Below are 24,221 nucleotides of genomic sequence, written 5' to 3'. Positions count from 1 at the left end.
TTTATACATTTCAGTAGCTTCGATCGATGGATTTGAAGCGCTTGAAAGAAGTATTCATTGTAATTAAGCTTTATCAGAATAAGCTTTATTAAAATAAAGGAGAACAGTTCGGCTTCATTCAGGGTAGTATGGAACAACAAATGTAATTTGTAACTTGAAAATTTTTATAAATTTTTAAGCAAAAGTGTATTGTTTTCGTTGTTCTGTAATATTAATTTGTAATTCAATTTATCACGTTTTATTTTATTTTGTTTTAGTGAAACATAATTGATATTATAGGTACGATATTCGGGCAATTAATTCATGATAAAAAATCTGATATGGATACCACGTGACTTCCCTTACGCTTATTAAATTACATATACACATTTTATGCTGGACTTCATGTAAACTTATTTTATTTGAACGTGAGATACGATCCCCCAATTCTTTAATAAAGTGGACATTTACAAATTGATGAAATGTTAGTTTTTATTAACATCAAATATTTATACAATTATTAATTCAGCAATCTTGCATGAAATCTCGCATCTGGATTTTTTTCTGGACCACGTCGGTGACGTAAGTGACGAACATGGTGAATGTTTCTACCAAAACATTTGGGTGATGGAAAGCCGCTATAAAGCGAAGTGGAATACTAACATGCTAGCCGATTACTATTGGACATTAATTCGGGATGTGCGTGAGGCTATTTATAAAAGAAAACCATCAGCGAAATCATTCTAACACAGGTATGGCCATGCAAAATTGTAAATTTTATAGATTTTAATTATATTTTCCCTTAATTCTTTTTGAAGCGTACTTTATCTGAAACCAAGAGTGATATAAAAATTGTATTTACAGATCTGTAATTTACTTAAAAAAGCCAATTCAAGAAACGGTATCGTACTTAGAGAAACATTAAACAATTTTTTTTTTGTCTATCAGTGTAATTAAAGTATCCCGTTTAGTGAACTCCTGTATACTGGTTATGAATGTTAATTTCGATCATACGGTGTAAAATATTCAGTTTTATTATTGTATTATTTGGTGAATAATCAGAAATGAAAAACAAACAATTATACGGGAAAAAGAAAAATATCATGAAGAAATATATCTCAAAAAAACAAGATGAATATGAAGAGGAAGAAAATGTTAAGAGCAAGGGAAGAATAAAAAAATTAAGAGAAGATGATAAATATAAAGAGGAAGAAAATGTTAAAACCAAAGAAAGAATAAAGAATTTAAGAGAAGATGATGAATATAAAGAGAGAGAAAATTTGAAAACTAGAGGACGTGTACACAAATTAAGATCAAAAGAATTATATGAAATCAAACAGCGATTAAATGATTGGCAATAAAACCAAATAAATAAAATGATCAACTCCGAGTTAGGGAGAATATGAGAATATTGTCTGACAATATCAGAGGAGTAATGAACTAATAAAAGATAAGAATATTTTACATATTTACAGTAAAGGTCGGGCATGTATGCCTCAGTGTAATCGTATATGTTGCTATGGTGTTTATTTTTCAGTCATTCTCTATTTACCTTTAATGTAGATAAAATTAAACAGAAATTCCAGAATAATTAAATAAAATTAAACTAGAAAATCCAAGAATATTACAAGTCTAAATTATAATTTTCAAATAATATTAAGTAATCAGATGTCTCACCAAATCTATTTCATATACACATATGCAATAATGCCTATTAAATTACATATACACGTTTTTAAAAGTATACAAAATTTTATTTCACATAATTTTTTTCCCCTTTTTTTATTATTATTGAATTATTATTTATTGTAAACATTTTTTATAATCACGGAGTAATAATTATTAAATCAATATATTTAAATTAAAAAGAGATAGTTAAATAATAAATAAAAAAAGGTAAAAAAACAAAAGGAGATGAAGTCTGATTCGAACCGATGTGCCTTCCCTTTAAAAACAAAATACTTCATTAATTAAAATTTTATTTTTATTTTCTATTGCAATCAAAAAGGGAGCTGCACAACTAGATGTTACTACAGCATTGTTAAATCCAAAATTTCAACATTCACGACTAATCGTTTTCGAGTTATGCGAGATATATGCGCACATACATACATATACGTACAGACGTCACGCCGAAACTAGTCAATATGGATTCAGGGATGGTCAAAATGGATATTTCCGTTGAAATCTGAAAACCGAAATTTTTCGCGATTACAATACTTCCTTTACTTCCTACAGGGAAGTAAAAATGGGTATTGTTGTGACAATAATTGATCATTTGTTTTTACTTCCTTGTACGAAGTAAAATAAGTATTGTGATCAAGAAAAATTTCGGTTTTCTGATTTCAACGGAAGTATCCATTTGACTAGTTTCGGCGTGATTAGTTACGTACGTGCGTATGTATCTCGTATAACTCAAAACTGATTAGCCGTAGGATGTCGAAATTTTGGATTTAGGACTGTTGTAACATCTAGTTGTGCACCTTTCCTTTTGATTGCAACCGACTGGAACAGAAGTTGTCCAAAAAAAGCCCAAAATCCAAAGAATTTGGATTTTAAACTTTTTGTTAACTGCAGTAATAAGCCCCAATTTAGAGATTTTCTATGACATATCATAAGTGGTACTTATTTTCATCGGTTCCAGGGTTATAGCCAAATGAAATATTTTGATCTTAAAAGCAAAAGGCACATCGGTTCGAATCAGACTTCATATACCATTTTTATATATTTTGATTTATTAATAATTATTAACCTCCGATTGTAAAAAAAATACAATAAATAATAATTCAATAATAAAAAAAAATAAAAAAATCAGAAGTTATTAGTGAAATAAAATTTTATGTACTGTTCATTTAAATTAAAACATGTTTACAGGGGTTAATAATTATTAATAAATAAATATATTTAAATTAAAAAAAATAAATATGTATATGAAGTCGGATTCGAACCGACGTGTGCGTGGTTACGAATCCGACACGTTCTCTCTTACATCACATAACTACTTGAGCGACGCGAGAAAAATTAATATATAAACTAATATAAAATTCTGATACGGCCACCACAAAAACGTGTGATGCAGTGTGGTGTCCACCACAATGCAGTTGTGTAACTGTCCACTTTATTAAAGAATTAGATGATCATTTCTCACTTTCAAATGGAATAAGTTTAAGTGAAGTGCAGCAAAAAATGTGTGTATGTAATTCAATAGGCGTACAAGGAAGTCAGGTGGTGACCACATAGATTTTTTTTTGCTTCTATCGGTATTAAGCCGTTCGGTATAATTTTTTAAATTTAATGTTGACTTATTATCGTTTGTAAACTACGAAGTTAGTGTAGATTTCGTAGTGTTTTTAAGATGCTGTGTTTTTAACACGTCGTGTTATTTAGGTAGGATTTACCTACTTAGCATTTTCCCTATTTTTATGGGTTGTGTTATTTCAATTTCCCGGTAACATAGGTTTTATCGATTAAAATTAATTGATATTGTTTCTTCTTAATTTGTTGCCATTAACAAAAAAAACATTATTTCTTAAATATTACATATAAAAGATGTATTTATTTTTTTTTTTACAAAAAGTTAAATTATTTGTTTATGATTTGATGACTTTATTTATCCACTTATTATACTGCGTTACATCAGCGTAGACTGCTGGATAAGTTGTACTTCCACAGTCAAAAGATCCAGAGAAAATTCCAATTACTTTATTTTTGTAAACCAATGGATCACCAAAATCATGCTGAAAAGAAGAATAATTTACTTAGTTTTGTTACGAAATTATTGTTTACATTTATAGATAGTATGGTATTTACAAGTGCAATAATGCTACACGCTACTTAAAAGTGGACTTGAATAACTAACTTATTGTTTTTTATTAGGCAGTTTTTCTTTGCAGCAACATTGATCGAATAGCTTTTCTTGTATATTAAAATTATACTCCCTCATAGTAAAGGTAACTTATACCAAAAATGCATTTATTTAAATGCGTTTCAATTTTAGATATTACAAAGCATGTGTTGTTGTGTTTGGTAAAATATGGTGCCCTAAGATTTCTGTAGAATGCCGTATGAAATTCTGATCTACTAAGTTTCTAAATACAATGCGTTTACAAATATCAGTTAATTACTGTTGTAGACTTTAACGCTTATCGAGGGAAAGTTACTACGCAATCGCTATGTACGCTCGACTGTTTTTTTCATGCAAGCCGTTTTCGGAATCAAGATAAAAATTTCAAAATATTTCCGTGATTGTTGGTAAATGTAATTAAATTACTACTGTGTTAGCCAACATTTTTTGGCTATTTTGTATCTATTGTGAATATATTTAACTTGACAAAAAATGGATTTCCACACGATTACTCCAAAAGGAAATTTTTTTTAAGTATGTTTTTACCGAAATAATTATCAGAATTTCAAAATTTATGAGAATAAAAGAATTGACATTTTTTAATCTGGGTTACCAACCACGTAGTTATAGAGGTCGGAAATTATTTATACACACTGAAAGGGATCGAAAAAACCTTTTCTCTTGTGATTTTCTAAAAATTAATATAGTATGTATCTCTTCCTATTCGACGAAGTTCTTTATAAAATATTGTAAAACAGATAACGCGTTAATTTTGTATATAGCTATATAAAACATTTTATGAAGTCTTTTGTTTGGGTTGATTGTAATCGATAGAATTAATTTTTGTACATATGGTTACTCTAACAGTGGAAAGTATCTTAAAGATTAGAAGTTTTATTTATTTTTTTTATCTTAGTTCAGGTGTATATAATCAAAATATTTATAAAAAACTAACGTAAAAAAAAAGTAAAACTATTATGGTCTACACTGATTAAAAAGCTTCTTTAAATTTTGTGACGTCATCTCTAAATTCCTCTTTACATTTTATGATAGTTATTAAGGCTTAGTATCCTTAATAATGCAATTTAAATATATTTTTATGAAAAAGAAAAAGTTTTAAAAAATGATTACGTTAATGAAAGTCATATCTTTTACTTCCCCGCTTAGTGTAGCTACAGTGAAGGGAAAGTATAGTATCGGTTTAAAAAAAAAATCACGTTTTTAAATTGTACTTCAAGGAGACTTTAAGAAAAAAAAAATTTTTAACCAAAAGAAAATATTTTTTAAAATTAAAATTGAAAAAAAAATTAACGTTATGTTTAACGTAAACTCAAACTTACTTTTTATAAGTGAATTTTTATCTACGTCCATGCAGACCAACATAAATATGTATGAAGAGTAATAACTCGTAAACCAATTTTCTTCAAATTTTTTTTGTAAAATGGTGTACTCAAAGAGATTTATTTTATTAAATTTTTACAAAAATTGGGAAAAGGGGCGGGATGTTTGGGTCACAATAAAATCTAGAATTTACTGGAGCGTTTTATCTTATTAAGTTACAACCCTTTTTATCAGAATAACAAATTGGCCATATTTCTTATTTTAATAATCACCCCGCTACCAAAAAATGACTGAATTTTTCCCCTCTTTTTATTAGCTGCTTCTTGCTTCAGAAAAGAAGCTAATGGATTTTTATTTGAATATTTTCTACACAAATTGGCCTTTAAATGACTAAATATTTTTCTCGTGTTCCATTCCTATAGTCTGTCATAACGAAAAATCGTTTTTTTTTTTTAATAGATTAGAAACTCTAAATAAACTCTAAAAAAAATCGATGTATAATATATGTTACGTTTAAAATGTTTAAGTATTGGTATTTCATTATCCTCAAATGTGTAGAATATTTACAGAAAAAAATTTTTTAGTCCTTCCTAAGCAATCACATTTGAATTTATTTAAAGTAACGGCTGTATCTTATTATTTTTTTCCATATTTTTGAAATGTTTTTTTTTTTTTTTTTTTAATTTAGTATTGCCTTTTTGGAGTTTTTTTTAACATTAGTTTTACCCAGTTATTCCCCTGGAGTAGGGGAGGTCCAAAATCAAAATTTATCTTTTCAATTCCGAATTATCAATTACTAAAACTTATATTTCTATGGATAAAGTTCACAAAAAATGGTCCCTTTTTTGTGGGGCTCTCAGTTTTTAAAAGATCATAATTTTTTCTGATTTCGATTTAAATTTATTTAATACTAATTCAAAAAAAATTATAAGTCATTAAAATAGTTCCCATGATTTGGGCTCATAATTTTAGAAAAAATAAATAAAAATTTTTGTTTTGATTTTTTATTTATTTATTAATAATTTTAAAAAAATTCACAAATCTATTTTTTGTTTTTTTCGACTAATTTAATTAAAAGTAATTTTTGAGCGTATCAGAGACAATAGTGCCCTTGATTTGGGGACTTCCCAATCATCTTCCTTTTTTATTCAGTTTTATAATATTACCTATGATGTTTAATATAGATCATTAAACAGTTCTTGTAGATAAAATGTGTATTTGTCAAATTAGTTGTCTGGTTATGTCGGTAATTGTTTTATAATAAAATTATGGTACTTCATTAAAGAGGTAAGAGTAATGCTTATTAACAACTGAATTGCCAAAACTTTTCGATCTAGTTGGAATGCTATGAAATATTGCCAGCGTTTTTGTTGGTTCTGTCTCTTGCGTTTCTCCAGTTATTAACGATGAAAGTAGGGGTACACAGGCAAATATTGCTTATTTTATTGAAATAATTTTCTTTTGAAATAAATAAGAAAATTATCAGATAGATAAAAATTCAATCTTCATTAATTAAATAATAAGGTTTGAGCAAATAATATATTTTTAATAATAATTAATAAAAAAAATATGCTTACCGGACAAGGTCCAACATTGTCTTTAGCTGTACAGAAGCTGGTGTCTGTGAACAGGAAAATTGGATAATACTTTTGTTTACAAGTTTCATAATTCATAACAGGCACAACGGCTTCCCTCAGTATTCCATCTGTAGTTGAGAAGTAGCTCTGAAACAATATTCAATCATTTTATTTTTTTTGAACTGTGTAGCTGAGAATAACTTTCTGCACTACAGTTGTCACGAGTTTTAAAAGCATGTAATTTCTTCGTAAGTCGATGCTTTACCGAATAATCTGATCGTACATGTTGAGATTTTAATTGAAGGAGGTTTTATATAGCTTAGTCAACAGGAATTTTTTTTGTTATTCTATTTATTACAGCTGGACAAAATTTGGACAAAACAATTTCATTTATTTTTATATTAAATTTTTTTATTTTTGATACTTAAATGAAAGCAGTGATGATTAAAATCTTTGAAAAGAGATCGATTTTTGAAAGAACACTTTTCTTTTTTCTTTCTTTTTCCTGTTTAGCCTCCGGTAACTACCGTTTAAATAATTCTTCAGAGGATGAATGAGGATGATATGTATGAGTGTAAATGAAGTGTATAGTCTTGTACATTCTCAGTTCGACCATTCCTGAGATGTGTGGTTAATTGAAACCCAACCACCAAAGAACACCGGTATCCACGATCTAGTATTCAAATCCGTGTGAAAATAACTGGCTTTACTAGGACTTGAACGCTGTAACTCTCGACTTCCAAATCAGCCGATTTGGGAAGACGCGTTAACCACTAGACCAACCCGGTGGGTTTTTGTAAGAACACTGTCAGCTTGCAAAGGTTCTGAAGTTTTCTAATGATTGCCTTAATATATTTATTTTTGTTTTAAGCTTACATGTTGTTCAAGGCACATGCCCAGACTTTAATTAGCGCAGCGCCCTTCATGTGGTTTTAAATTTTTTTGTGACTTATAATGGTGTCTTTTGCCATCATATATACGCGAATTGCTGAAATTTGAACGTTTATCCATAATAAAAATATCTTAACAGTTCGTATGATTGAGTATGAATGTGTAAATATTTAAACTTTGTTCGGTTGATTATTTAATGAATTAAAGTTGGGGTTTAAACCGATTACTGCAGCGTTTAACAACCTGGGATCTCGAAGTTAGCCTACAACTTTACACGTAAACAATAATAAAAATCATGTTATGAAGATGGAAATCATTTATGACAAACATTCTACTTACATTTGTAAGTACGCAAGTAAAGAGAATAAATTAATCAGGTGGTTGCATTTGTTTTTCGTTTATAAGTTTCTCCATATGTGGATATATGTTAGACACACAGAAGCAAATTTCTTTCATGTGATAAAACACGATTGCTATATTTATTTTTTAGCGCAACCGTAGACGAAAACCCTTTTCACGGAGGTAAGACGTGGCGAAAGGGTTTCGTATTTTCAATGCGTCTAAGACCAAATTTCCATGTTCACTTCGATGAGCAAGCCAGAACTTATCTAAATCTTCAGATATGAATTGTAGTTGTAAAGTTTTATCGGCAGACATTTCGATATGCTTGTCGTGAATCTCAACTGGTAACTTGGCGGTTGCCACAACGTTCTCAGTAAATGGATTCAGTACCCATCTCTTCGAGAAATCAATTTTATCTTCCGGGAAATATTCCCGGGACTGAAATTTTAGCAAACCCAAATGCATCTAAATGCTGTCCAAACTGTAGTGAATAATAGTGTCTTCAACCAAATATTTCTCCGTATAATGAAGTGAGTGGAAACATATCAAAAGTTTTTCTTTGTAGGCGAATAATCTAGAAATCAAGCTTCGTAATGAAAGCATGAAACTTGTGTCTGTCATCAATAAAGTGTTTTTTCACGTCCTTGTAAAATCCCATTTAAGTCGTGTAAATGCGAAAATACATCAGCTAAGTAAGTCAACAGCAACATATAGTCATTATTCTTTAAAAACATTAAGAATGGCGTTTGTTTATTTTGGAAAAATATGATTAATTAATTTCTCAATTCCAATAACAGGATTAACACTTTGCCCCGTGATAACCATTTGTCTTTTGTATGGAAAAGAAGTGATTTTTTTTTCGTCCATTTCATCACTAGTTTACCAATCAGCTTATTCTGTAATGATAAACTTTTTATAAAATCAACCATTCCTTCAACCTTTACAAGGAATTTGTTGCGTGTCTTTGAAGGAAGCAGTTCGTTCATTGCCTCCTTGGTATAAGACGATCTTATACATTTTTCGATATTGCTGTATTTTTATGTTATCGCCTTTGGACCATCATTACAAATCGCTTTACATTTTGTCCAATGTAAGTTATAGTATTTCGTAACTTCATAAAAAACATCAAAAGACATTGTTCTGTTGCATGACCTCGTTTTGATTTGCAAAACAATATGTTTTACTTGAAAAAACTGAGAAATTTTTGCCACATCGGTTGATTCATCAAATTGAATACTAAAAAAATTCACTTAAACTCACTTGCTGAATTCTCCGACGCGAACATCGGTAGCCATGTCATCGATCGTCTTGATATTGTGTCGTTAGAAAGATGGAGTCCTTCCACGCCTATTAAAACATTGACCATATCAATTGCAGCAGGCAGTATGAGGTTTTTTTGCGATTGTGTGGGTATGGATATGTTAAGGCTACAGGATAAGATGCTCCAAGTGTACTTTTGTCAGTATGAATTGATTTACAAATAGAAGCTTGTTGATTTTTCAAAGCCTGTAATTTTCTTTCGAAAAATTCGAAAGATTTGATTTTATTATGCGGATGTTTAATTTTCAAGTGTCGAATTAATTTTGATGTTTTCATCGGAGAGAACTTGAAAGCAAACAACGCATTGTGGTTTTCCATCCAATGAGGTAAAAACCATAATTTAAATATCTGTCATTGTACAGTCTTGTCTTTTTACCAATCGATTCACTGAATGTAGATTATTCACAAATTAACAATTTTACATAAAAATCTAATTGGAACAGTTACACCGTTTGACCGCACTAAAAAAACCGAAACTTCAGTTATGATTATTTTCAATGAAACTACACTTTAAATCCATAAATAAAGGCACCAGATGCATGCTTCGCATTCGATACTAGATTGACGTTTTACAATCCCTTACGCCGCTTTTATACTGCTGAGAGCACGACGTGTTCAAACGTATCATATGCACGTACGAACATGACGTTCTCACAGCGATTATGCAAGCAAACCAAATTACAAGGAGCACGTGCACATCAAGTTGGGACCTCGTAGATTAGTGTTTTGATCGGTTTTTTTTTTTTAGGAAAGTAATATAACCTACGGTTGGCTGTAGGGAGATTTAGATGTCATCTACGGGTATTACAACCGAGGCCAAATTATTTATGTTTTGTCAAATGTGTAGTCAGTATCAGAAATTATCAAATAGTGCCGTTTGTCGAATGTGATATGCAAAAAATATAAGATTGAATACTACTATTCGCAGGAAGAAAAAGGATGAAGATTACGTTAAAAAAATGAACTACCAGCGGTTAATTTGGATAATAAACGTTTTCACGGGTTAGATCTTAAAAAATTAATTCGTTACAATGTTCTTAAAATCTAAAAGAATTGCTTATTTACATAACAGCCTAAACTAATTCAATGCAAAAAAATGTAAAAGATAAGAATAGTACCTTCGGTCCCCATCCTACGACCACTGCATTTGTTCCTTGCTTTGGTAGTGATTTGGCTATGGATATAGATTTAACGCCTTCGCTAAAGTTAGCAGGTGTAGCCAGTTTTATTAAAGCCAAGTCGTCTTTCCATAGTCCTCCGTAGTTAGGATGGAATACAATTTCTTTCAATGTTGTCGTGTTACCTCCGGAAAAAGCGTTATTGCTTGCTGATCTTATAGTTACTTGGTCAGAAGTCGTGCTAGTATTTAAATACAAAAAGACAGTGAAAAATATAATAAACTAATTAGATAAATTATGTAAAATAAAATTTCTTCGTGTTGAATTAGAGTTACATAAAATTACATCTATGCATTTGGAACTTATTACTACTAGAAGTTATTACTACCGGAATTGACTGAAGTTGGAATTTTACTTACTGTGCTGTGATACAGATTTGAAGAAGTGTTTCTTTTTTTTTACTACAGTCTTTCCTATTTAGAAATATTTATTATTATTATTTCGATCGGTAAAGAAAAACTGCTGCAATTTTATAGTTTTTACATTTTTAAAGCGCTGATTCTGAAAGCACTGATAGTGTAACATAATTTTACTTTTCTACTTTTGCTTGGAAGGTTTAAAAATCGTACTGTAATTTATTCATTATTGTCAGACGTTGTAGATTCATTTACCGTTACACTCAAAGTTTTTTTTTTATTTTTGCTCTATGTAAATAGATAATTTTATTTGTTAAATTAAAATGGTTTGTGAATGTAAGGAGTTTTAGTGATCTGAGTAATTTTATTTCTTTTGATTTGTGATTTCTTTTAATTTAATTTATGTGAACTTTTTATATATTTTTTTGAAATACCGTTTTATTGGCTAACAATATCACACATAGTAGGGAAATTTGTTTTGTATAGAAAAAGTTCCACGAGGTCGGCAGATTACACATTATGCATATTTCCTTTTGCTTTTTGAAGAGCGATATTCCATTCCCACGAAACGTTTATAGTTTCAACAAAAAAACTCATAAAATAGTATCAGCGATTCCTTAAGTGTGTTACTTTTGTGCGATGGGACAGTATACAAATTTTACTTAGAATTCGTACCTGGAAGTGGTAGCTATCGTCATAATTTAGTGTTCAGCATTTATGTTTTAAGCTACAGTTAAATGCTATTAATAATATAAATGGCCCACTAGTAGTAGTAAACTTATTTTAGGTATATAAATAAAAAGATATATTAAAATTTAATAATCTCCCATTTCATTGGCTCAATACTGGAATTACGTCACGCCGAGTTAGGTTGTACACTTCACTCATGTTCGTTCATGTTGCACACTAAAAAGAGCGTAGATTCGGGCACTGAATAGTGCAATAATTATTTTTGAATTCTACTGCGAAACACGTTTTTATTGAATTATCACGCTAAGCGTGGTTGGTTTAACTAAACCATATTATATGAATACCGATAAGTGTATTTTTAATGTGCGTTTTTCGCAGTTATATTCTTTAATTAATTAATTAGCGTGCGAGTTTACAGCACTTACTTTACCACATTGACAGCCGCTGTGATGGCCCAGTTCTGGTTTAGTAGAGTAGCTGCCCCTTTTAATACATCATTAATTAGTACCGATAACTGCAACATAAAAATATTAATTTATATAATAATTAACTATTTAAAAAAAAAACAATTTATTAATTACATAGTAATTTTAAGATTGACTTCAAACGTGTGTTACTTTGCATTATCTTGTTTAGAAATTATGATAGCAATGTACAAGAAAATTATTTTAGCAGTTTTATTTTAACTAGTTAATCAAATATGCTCATTAGAGAGAAAAAATATATAAAAGTGTGCATACAGTATAAAAAGAATAACTGGTTTTTTCTTTCAATTTTTGTTTTTCAATAAAAAAATAATGTATTAAAAAAAAACTTACAACGTACGGATGTTTCGTTATTGACACCTCTTTTCCACCTACTATACCGGTTAAAAATCTTGAATTATATTGAAGTTTCGAAGTAATTTCATTTCTTTCGTCTCTTACTTCTCCAAATACTGAAAATGAAATGATGTTAATTTAAATTCCTTTTCCTATTTTACGGTGTAAGTACGAGTAGAAAGAAAATAATAATAATAATTGTACACAAATAAATTTATCATGCGAATTTTAAACTAATCTAATTTTAGACTTGAATCTGTGTCAAACTGAAACTATTATTCCATGATCAGTTGTATGTATTTTTTCATTCATTGCAGGAATTTTGTAAAAGTATTTACACAAAAAGCTATGAGTATTTTAGTATTGATTTATCTACATAATTATCCTGTGATGGAATTTGTTCTGTTAATCCCTGTAAATATGTATAATTTTAAAATTATTTTATCGGAAATAGACGTCTTATTTTCCGGGGATAAATTGCTTTGTTGGGATATACAAGGTGTGATCAAAAAATACGGTGAATGAATTTTTATACCGGCAACTGCCGACGCTACATCCATATGCTGTAATTTGTCCAATAGCGTGATAAACTGAAACAGGCAGGGACAAGTTGTAACACGTTCGAGCTTGCCAGTCAGCTGCCAGAGCCGTTAGAGTGGGGTTATGTTTATCGTGTCTGTCGCGCAACATGGATTTTGAACAACGCATTAACATTAAGTTTTGTTTTAAGTTGTAAAAGAGTGCCAAAGAAGCTCACGAAATGCTAGAATCGGTGTACGGCGTTAATTTGGTAACTTTGAAGACTGTGTACAAGTGGTATGACCGATTTAAAAACGGAACTCAGTCTGTTGAAGACGACCAGCGTGCGGGACGTCCAGTACCTTATACAAACCTTACCTTATACAAACATTTTTTTGTACATTTTAAAATTTATTTTAATTTGTAAACACTTACCATTTTAATTGTAAAATTACATTGTGATAACTAGCTGAAGTGTTTTAAATTAGTTTTCAGTTAATAATTTTTTTATAAAATTTTATTTAAAAATTTAAAATGTTGATTTTTCTTATCATTAAAGTAATTAAATTAAATGCTATCAGTAGTGTCACGTAATTTTTTTCATTGATAATCATTTCCGAATTTCTTATAATTGTGTGATTAAACCCCACATTTAATACACGTTTGAGTACGGTAACAACATAATTTTTTACTTCTATACTCATCTGACTTTTGTTTTCTTTGCCGTAAATCATTTCTTAAATAATATAAAAGGAGTGTATGCCATGATAATGAATGAAATCTTTGCTATGCTTGTGTTGCATAATTTCTTTAATTAGAACGCCTAATCATTTAAACCAAAATGAATGCAATTTATTTAAAACTTAGTAATTGATATCTAAATTGGAATGTAACTTTTTTGTAATCTTTTAAGCGTTTTTTTATTGAACATTAATAAATAAAATTATATAAGGATAAAGAATAAATTTGTAACATAAGGAATAATTATAAAGTTTATAAGGGCTGAATAATACTAAAAAATAAATTTGGGGGTTTTAATCACTTCTACAAACGGTTCGCCAATCAGACGTGCTGTTTTAATGAAGCTTCTCCGTTATGTACAGTACGAATATTGTACATTGTATTACCCTGAAATTTTTCACGTTTCTATTATAAAACAGGATTTTTTTAACGTATCAAAACTACCAAATATTGATGATAAATGAATGTTTTTACATAAATTAACAACTAAATATTTTATTGAGTTTTCTGTGGAAATTTTTGAGCTCGGAAATTGCATGCACAAAGAAAGGGGACGAGAATACTATTTTACCCCCAAATTATAGTTTTCTGCAAATTAAGAGAACGCAATTTTTTCTATTAAAAATTGTTCAGTAAAATCTGTAAAAAATATCATTAGGCTTTAATTTATTTATATATTTAAAATAGTTTATAATCTACTAGATTAATTTTTAAACAAACTGTTCTTTTTTCATATTTTAATGTATGTAAACAAAATAATTAAAAATAACGACGTGGAATTTTATTATGCCCTTCCCCCTGAAAAAAGTCTTTTTACATTTTTTGAAGTTATCTCTAAACCCTCTTAACATTTTATACTAGTTGTTAAGATTGTGTGCAAATAATAATTAAATTTAAAGTTGGTTTTATGAAAAATGGAGATAGGTTTTACGATTTATTAGATCTCAAGTGAACGATGGCATGAATAAAATTCAGGGCTTTTCTGTTGGTTCTATCCTTTGCTTGTCTCCAGTTACTTAAGAAAAATATTGTTTGTTTTATTTTGGTATTACTTTGAAATAATTTCCTCTGGAATAAGAAATCGATGGGATAGATAAAATCTTTTTTAATTAAGGTTTGAGCAAATAATACATTTTTAATAATAATTAATAAAGAAATACGATTTTACGGATGAAGGTCCAACATTTTCTTTGGATGTACAGAAACTGGTTTCTGTTAACAGAGAATGTTTGATACTTGTTTTTTATGTTTCGTAATATACAACAGGCACAAGGGTACCCTCAGAATTTCATCTATACTTAATAAATAGCTATGAAATAATATTAAAAAAAGTTATTTTTGTCGAATTGTCTTATCTTCTCTTCGGTTAACTGAGAATAACTTTGTACACTGCATTTGTCAGGTATTTTAAATGCATATAATTTCTTAAGTCGACGGTTTACCGAGTAACCTGATAGTATAGATTGAGATTTTTAACTACAGTATTATGTAAGTAGCTTATACAACAGTAATTTTTATTATTACAGTCGGCTGTAATCTTTGACTTCTACGTTCTTTTATGTAATATTTGCTGTGAAATTAATGTAATCTACCTACCTATCCGACTTCAGTCCATATTTGTTTGTAACCGAACAATGAATTAAAAAAAAAATTTTAACGCTTAAATGAAAGCGGTAAACACTGAAATCGATGAAAAGAGTGAAAATGTTTAGTAATCGAATAAAAATGTTTTGCTCTGAACTTGTAATCAGTTAAATTATGTTTGTAACATAAGTTCAACCCGAAAGGCGTTGATCGGTCGAGTATTAAACGAACTAATTTAATACTTTAAAAGTTTTTTAACGTATTATTTTGAGAAAAATAGTGTAAAACCTACAGTTGGCCAGAAGCTGTACAGGAATTTAAAAAGTATATCTGGATAATATAACTGGGGACCAATAAATTAAGTTTGATAAAGGTTTTAGTTAATATCACAAGTTATCAGATACTTTTGTACGTCAAATTTGACGTGAAAAAGAAATGATACTTCTTGTCACCCGAAAAAAAATGAAGATAAAGGAAGTTGCGCGTGCTGAAGAAAAGGGTAATAAAATTAAACAACTTAGTGTACGGCTTTTCGTTATCTACACCATTTTTTGCCACTTTCCATGACAGTTAAATATCTTGAATTACGTTGAAGTTGAAATGTTATTTCATTTGATTGATAATATAATCAACCATAAATTTTTTTGTACTATTCGTGTTACATTTTTTTCTTAATAATAGTTACGTTTCTTTTATTATTTTAGTTTTATTCTTGTAACTATCATATATAAAGTTTTATAACTATCTTAGGTTTCATCTTACTTTTAACCTTATTTTATTACTATTTTAATATCCGAGAATATCCTCTTTTTGGTACCTTTTGACTCGGGCGATCATAACGCGAAAGCGTTTTTCACCCCCCCCCCCAAAAAAAAAATAAAAATATTCGTCCCTTTTTTCTTCTCCAAATACTGAAAATAGAATAATATTAATTGTGTACAAATAAATTTATCATTCTCTTTTTATTTTTAAAGAACATTTTAAACAAAATTACTTTTACGATAATTTAGTTGTGTGAAGAAATATAAATAATTGTTTCGTTTTATTTCCAAGTTCCGAACGAAAGGAATGATAATTCATCGATTAAAATTTTTTAATGATATTTTAATAGATTTTTTCGACCATCGATTATTCATATGTTGTATTAGAATTGTATCGATCAAACAGTACAAGATCTCGTGCCAAACAATTGGAAAATGAAGAGTGTAGTATTTTTCCCTTGTCTTTTTCTTTTTCTTTTCAATTCTATGAGTAATGTACTACTTAATTTCCCTACATAATTATTTCATGATGAATTTATCTGCTGATAATTCCAGTAAATTTATGTAATTTTAAAAAAGTGTCGATGTCGAAGTGGAAGGATCGGTAGAAGAGGAAAGGAATCGTGAAAAAATAAAAAGAAGGATGAAATTAATAGATAAGGTGAAGATTTTTAAGCAAGGAGATTAGTAGAAGGCTTGGGACAGAAGTGGATGAAGGCAGAGGTGGCGTAAGGGATTTTTCGCCAGGCAGAACACCAGATGATGATGATAATGAGAAAACAATGATCTGGTTTCACTCCTACTACCCGGATATTCATTAATTTCCCTGGCTATAGTGAATTATTTAAGTAAATTTAAAATGAAAAGCAAAAAAAAATCATCGGCGAACGACGACTCCGAGGAGCCCCCGCCGTGCACCCCCTAAGGCTGGCCGCCCATAACCGTCCGGCATCGGTCTCTCCGTCTCAGTTCAACTGCAGTCTTCCAGTCTGCCTGCCCCTCTCCACCGCTTTCTTGTTTCTAATTATGGCTGACACCGCAATCGTCATTCTCGTCCACATCTCTGTCGCCCATGAAAAATACGTGTTCTGCCGCATCGTGCTCCCCGCAATCATAGCAGCATCTCGTGGTACTCCTACTCATATGGTACAGGTAATCTTTAAAGCACCCGTGCCCCGATAGAAATTGGGTGATCTCATAATTGGCATCACCGTGCTTCCGCTCTGCCCAGCTCCTGACGTCACTGATGAGCCGGTGTGTCCACCGTCTAGTCCGCTACATTCCACCTGTCGTTCCAAGCTCTGAACATCAGTCCACAGCTACTTCCCGAAGCAATAGAATGTTTCATCCTGGCCTGCAGATCAATCGGTGGCACACCAGTTATGACTGAGCCGCTTCTATACCTATCGTGCGGTACCCTGCGATAACATGCAGATTGAGCCGTCGTTGGCTCAGCAAGCTCCTCCTGTTGCGTGCCCTATCAAGAGCACCAACCCAAACAGACGCCCCCATAGAACACTACTGAAGAGTATACACTGGACGTAGCCTCCTCTTCGCTGTCCTTCGGCCACCAGTGAAACAGTTAAACTGTTGTTATTGGTATATTTTTCAGTTAACTAATACGTGATAAAAAAGTTTCTTATCCGGTCAGGTTAATATCATCATGACGAAGCTTACAGCAATGTTATTTTACATCTTAAGTGTAATCGACACTTGATTGAGCAGTTTTTCACGTTTTTGTGTTTAATTCGCTACCTGCTTCTTACAAACATATTCAGTTAATATGATTCGTTTATTTGATATAAATTTCGATTTCATTGTATGTACATTACGAAAAATATTTATTTTTAGTTGTCATCTATTTTTAAAACTGACTCTTCGTACTCGTATTTCCCACATTTTCAGGTAAATGTTTTTATACTGTTTTAATCTTTATCGAAGTTTGTATTTTTTATTTTCGATTTTTACAAAAAAAGTGACAAAAAAGAAATATATTCAGTGATAACTATTTTTCTTTTAAACACGGGTATTTGTAATACTCAGATGAATATTTCACAAGTTGCAATAACGAAATAGAATTCTGCTTCAATTGTCAAAAAAAAATTTACTAAAACTTTCTTTTATGTAAGTTATTTCAAACCTTTTTATTGGAGAAATCAGACGCCTTATTAATTTCATTTACCGTTTTATCAGACCTTGAGTATTCTAAACATGGATTTCTCAAATAAATTCTATTGTACATCATCGAATGATATATATCATTCCTAAATACGCATAAATTTTATTTACTAGAGCAGAGACTGCTTTGTACTAACTTATTGCACTTTGTTTCCCAACTTATCTTTACGTTATTAATGTTAACTAAACATGTATTTCTTAATTTATGGACCACTCAACCTAGTTCTGTACACATTTTGTCACAGGTTTCTCTTCTACTTGTTTTAAGGCTTCTTCCGTTGGTTCTAAATCGACCAGTTAATTTTCAAAATTTTTCTTTAAATATATATTTCAAAATTTTTATTTATTTCCTTTCTAGTTTTCTTAATGTTTATATTTCGTTCTCGCCTACCCGTATATTTTGAAACATCTCATTTGAGTTTTTCAACCATACGTGATGCGAAAATCTTCTTTACCGGTTAAAGCCTAAGTAATTAAGAAATCAATGTTCGCCTGATCGATGTGTACAATTCCCTAAGTGAGTGAAGTATGTATTAGTGTTTAGCGAATTTATCATTGTGTGATTTCTTTTAAGGTAATATCGAAATATTTTTTACAAGTGTCTGGTGAGGATGGTTTATCATTTTTACCAATACCTTTCTTTCTAACAATTACATCCTTCCATAAGTGAATTTTCTAATATATAAAATATAATTTTTTTGTTTATTTGAAAAATTATAATACAGTATTTATCTGACACGATATGTTTTATTTTTTATAATAATTTATTTTAATTCCTGCAAATACTGTTACAAAATTTTATTTGTTTCTAATAGGTGGATTTTACCATTTCTTAAGAATTATTTCATTTAATACGATTGAATTTTGTCATTCAGACTATTTATCATTTGTTATCGCGTTTCAGTTCCGTTTGTAATCTACACCTTTTTATAAGACATAATTATTGTTAATTCTTTTACAGGCGGTTTTTATGCAGTCGTAAATTCAAGAACTCTGGACAATGTACTTATTTATATTACGAGGAATTAATTATTTACGACTTTTGTTTTTTGAAAATTATACGTAGAAAAAAGTAATTTTCTAAACCATTACCGAAATGTTACTATTTTTGCATTCAACTGTCATTAGTCTTATCGTCCGTTCTTTTAATTTCGACTTAATTACAGTTTCGTACATCGTCAGATTATTTTAGACATTCCTAATAATGTTAATTCCTAATGGGGATGTGCCATTCCCATATAATTTCCATTAAATATAAAGTTCACTGAAAAAGGTAGAGGTAGCGTATAGACAATAAAGTGTCTACTTCTGCACTTTGTTTCCAACTTATCTTTCCATTATTAATGTTAACTAAACATGTATTTCTTAATTAATGGACCACTCAACCTAGTTCTGTACACATTTCGCCACAGGTCTCTCTTCTACTTGTTTTAAGGCTTCTTCCTTTGGTTCTAAATCGACCAGTTAATTTTCAAAATTTTTATTTAAATATATTTTTCAACATTTTTATTTATTTCTTTTCTAGTTTTCTTAATGTTTATATTTCGCTCTCGCCCACCCGTATATTTCGAAACATCTCATTCGAGTTTTTCAACCGGTACGTGATGCGAAAACTTTTACCGATCCTGTTTCGCTTTTGATCTCGACCTTAGTTCATAGATCCTTTGTTATTTTACTACTTAAATAACTTAAGTTCTGGGACTTTTGGAATATTATTTTATTGTGTTTTTTTCACGCTTATTTCAAATTTTCTCTTCTGCCGAAGTCCAGTCATTCACAATCTCTAACTCACTTTTGTTTCTACTGGAAGAATGTCATCTATCTTGTCATTTTTCCTTCGTATTTTTTCTTCATCTTTCACTCTTATTAAAGCCACCCTATTCGTGTATATATTCTGCAAAAATTAAAAAAAAATATATTCCTGACCAGTTTTCCCTAAAATTAACCTTTTTTCTGTTTCTACATTATCAGTCGACCTCTCCACATCTACCTGTATCTCGTTGGTAGCTTTATTTTGCTTACACCATCTTACTAAAATTAGTTTCAGGACCGTAGTGATCACCCTTGCATCTACGTTCTTTCTGAAACCGAACTGATTTTCCTGTTGCATGTCTCCTAATACACATTCCATTCGCATGTAGGCTATCCTAGGTAGTATTTTCGTTACAAGAGATGATTAGTAATAATGTTTGATGTTAGTTTTCATTAATATCTGCTGTTGGTTTTTTCGTATGGTAACTATACATATTAGGTCCATTCAGTCCGCTTTTCCTAAACTAGACAGTAATTCTGATAGTCCGTCTATTCGTTCTGTTTTACTTTATTTAAATCTTTTAGAGATCTTTCGATATCCGATCTCAACGCACAACCACCTTTAATATCGTTATTTTTTCTTTCTCCAAAACCTCATCCCATAATTCTTACTCCGAGCAGTCCGTTTATATAATTCTGCTGTATATATGCTCCTTTTTGTTTTACTAACTACGATTTGAGTTTCTTCTCATCTGAAGAATAAAAATATAAATTAAAATTTGCTTTATTAAAATATAAATAAAAATTTTTCTAAAGGAAAAAATAGGTATTTTAAAAAATACTGTGGAGTTGAACGTACTCACTGCCGCAGTTTTTATATAATGAAATGTTTATTTTGTGTGGAATAACTGAATAATTAATTTAAATATTACCGTATTTCTCGTGTGTCAGAATGATTTTTATTTTATTGCTTCTCGTGGATATTCCTGTATCCGACTTCATGACAACGTATTTTAATTGATATCAAACATTTTACTCCGACTTCCTATTGGGTATAAATCAGAAACTTTGCTTAAAGTTATTTTTATGTTTTTTTGTTGAACTCCAAAATGTTTTTAGTTGTACTAAAATAAGGTGGTGGTTAGAAGTTAGTCAAGGAAGTACCCTTGACGTAAACGGCGGTTTTTCCCTTTCTTTTAGGAAAAGTTATTTCCTGAAACGTTTTAACTAATTTACATTCTTAAATGATTTGTCTTTAAAAAATAAAAAGTACTTTGTTTTTAATATAAATTATTTTCGTTTTGTTTTTTAGGTAAGTCAAGCAGTCAGTCATTTAATTTTGTACATTGTAAGTAACAAAAAATGTATTTTACTTTAATATTGAAATAGATTTATAAAAAATATTATTACATTTTCTACACGTTTTTCTTATACTTATTTCTTTGGCTCGCTTTCGCGGTAAGTACATGGAACATTTTTAATTTTTTTATATTTTGTCAGTTGTACAGTTCCTTTTTTTCTCAATTTAAGTAGAAAGTATTATTTATTCATTTCTCGTAATTTTTATTTTAGTTCTTAATTTAATATTGTTTATTAATTACATTTACATTAATGTTTAAATTAGTGTATCTGTAAGATATTTATCGATTTTTTTTTATGGGCTCGAGATTATAATTATTATTATTTAATAATTAAATATCGGGAATAATGAAGTTTTTGTTGCGGTTTTCAGGTTTTTTTTTTCTAAATTATAAAAATAAAACCTTTGTCGTCACTTTTATTTAAACTTCTTTTACTTTCACAACTTTTAACTTTTTCTAAAGTTTTTCATGTTTTATTCTCTTTAGGTGTCTTCCGCAAACTTTTAATGCTCGTCGTAAAGAAGATTTAGATTTACGTGTTTTCTTTGATGGAATAATTCAGAAATTAGTAGGATGGTTTTGTTAGAAACTGTAGTTGATTAAGTAATTACTTTTTAAAATGATTGCGTTAGAACCTAAAGAAAATAAATCGGAGAAAAACGTTTAGAAAAGTAAGGATTTATCAAATTGGTACTCTGCCTGTATGCAGCAATAATACGAGCACTTCTACAGTATTATTATATTTCTTTTAATAATGACACCTTATACTAATAAGGAATAGAAATTTTAGGGTTAAGTAAAAATTCAATATTGTTTGTTTCATTTTAAAATTGAGATTTTGTTTATTTTTTCTCTTAATGGTGCATGATCTTTTTATTTACGTAAAAATACCTATTTTTATATTTTCCCATAAATTTGGTATACATGCTTAACGAGTAAGAATTTACTATAAAAAACCGTTGAAAAAAAATATTTAGAAAATTGTTAATTGTATATTGAAATTAATTAAACTAGTTTATTACTAAAGTAATTGTTTTTTTATTTATAATATTCTTAAATTTCGCTCGGGTTCGAGTTGAGTTTCATTGTACAGAAGATCCAGTTTTTAATATTTTAAAAATTATATCTGAGGATGTAACTGAAAAATTTGGGTTGTGGTAAACATATGACTTAGAAGCTACACCGACTAATTTTATTCTGTGAGTGCCTGCCTGCTTTCATCATTCAATTAAGAAGGAAGAACTAATCCGTTAGTTTTATTATTATAATCATTACTTACTTTACTATTCTGTTTTCTTCTGGATTCCTTATAGAACTTGAAAAAGAGTACATTTTTTTTTGTATTATACTAATATACCTCCACATGACGAAACTTGGGACCATTATTTCGCAAAAATCACGTGCTTTTATAGGAGTGTTCGAATAATATCTTGTAATTTTTCTTCATATGCATTCATAGTATAAGGTTTATCACAGCATTTAAATCTGTCTTCCAATAAGAAGATTCCAAGCATATAAGAAGATTGTCCAAGCGTATTTCTATGGCAACCATATTAAAATTTTGTTTGTACACAAATCTAACAAACATGAGTTGTGCAAACAGAATGTAGGTATCGATAATAAATAGTTTGGGCATAATTATAGAGATCAAATCCCTTACAAGTAGCTGCAACGATATAATAATGACCGAAAATACTAACGTTTGTAGTGATCATCATACTTGCTTTCCGTTCAAATGGTCCTGGATTTAATTCCTGATAAACGTGCGACATTTTTTCGTTTATAATTCCTTCATCAGGGAAATGAATTATCCCTCCAACTTAGCGTAATCATTTTTGTTGAATAAAATTATAAGCTGTTTATTACGATCATGGACGACACGCAGTTGCTTAGAAAATAGTTAAAACCTGGAAAAGTATTGGTCCAAACGTATTAAAGTTGAGGAAGGATAATGTAATAGAATGAAGTAAGACATGAAATAGTTAGAAGGAAAGAATCTTAAAAATGATTTGAGTATTTTAAAGGGCAGTAAAGACAAGATGTGTCCAAAACTACACTGAAAAAGTCTATAAATCTGGTTTTCATTAAATTTTTCTGCCCAAATCTTAAGGCTGTAATGGATGTGAACGTGTACGAAAGCAAAAATTGTATTAAGAGCTTTTCTCTTTGGACGGAATAAGTTGTTTATGCAATAGAAATAGAAAATTTAAACAGAATTATTTATTACTCTGGCCCTTGTTTTCTGGGAAGTCATTATTTTTCTCCTGAATAAGTTGGTTTATTCAAATATGATTACCGGATAACATTGCAATTCCAAATTAAAACAATTTTAAATACGAAATATTTTGCGACAAAAAATACTAGATTATAATTCCAGATTCAAGACCATTTTTAGGTAGCGTCGATTTTGATATTGATTAAACTGAAGAACGGATTAAATTAAAACAAACGTATTTGTTTCTAGTAAGCTCAGAGTTCATGAAATAAAAAGCCGTATTTTTAGCACACAGGGGAAGACAGCCTCTATGTTACGCTTTCGGTAGCTACGCCACCCCCTTCCGTACCTAGTTACCGGAGTCATCTTCAAAACCTCGGCAAAAGGTATCTCTCAGGCCTTGTTCTTGCCTAAGTCAGGATGCCACCGATGTGAATGCAATATGTGACGTTCCCATCGGTGTACTATAACCTACTAGATTACTCTTTAAAAACAAAACACAAGTCTTCAACAAGACTGAATAGACAACTAGAAGGAACTGAAATCACAACTACCTATTCGAAATAAAAAAAAGTTGAGTTCAACACGCATCGTTAGTGCAAAACATAACACGAAAACAAGAAACAATAACAAAAACCAAAAACAACAAAACATCCATAAGACAAAAAAAAAAAAAAAAGTAGGATAAGGCAAATTCAAGCGAAACCCTAAACTCCTTCATCAATCCTTTCCATTACCAAATAAATTATGAAATTCTCATCGATTGCCCAC

General features: G+C 29.9%; 1 protein-coding gene across 1 annotated transcript; it reads right to left on the bottom strand.

The window, feature by feature from the left end:
- Positions 1 to 3,569: 3,569 nt before the first annotated feature.
- On the bottom strand, positions 3,570 to 23,007 carry LOC142325713 (trypsin-like). Its single transcript, XM_075367743.1, has 5 exons — positions 22,936 to 23,007; positions 11,949 to 12,032; positions 10,413 to 10,694; positions 6,742 to 6,888; positions 3,570 to 3,716 (listed from the first exon to the last, which is right to left on the bottom strand). The coding sequence occupies exons 1-5, from the start codon at positions 23,005 to 23,007 to the stop codon at positions 3,570 to 3,572; spliced, it is 732 nt and encodes a 243-aa protein (XP_075223858.1).
- Positions 23,008 to 24,221: the final 1,214 nt, after the last annotated feature.

The sequence above is a fragment of the Lycorma delicatula genome, chromosome 5 (genome assembly GCF_047948215.1).
Source record: "Lycorma delicatula isolate Av1 chromosome 5, ASM4794821v1, whole genome shotgun sequence".
Classification (NCBI taxonomy): Eukaryota; Metazoa; Arthropoda; class Insecta; order Hemiptera; family Fulgoridae; genus Lycorma; species Lycorma delicatula.
This window is presented reverse-complemented; position numbering and strand designations above follow the sequence as displayed.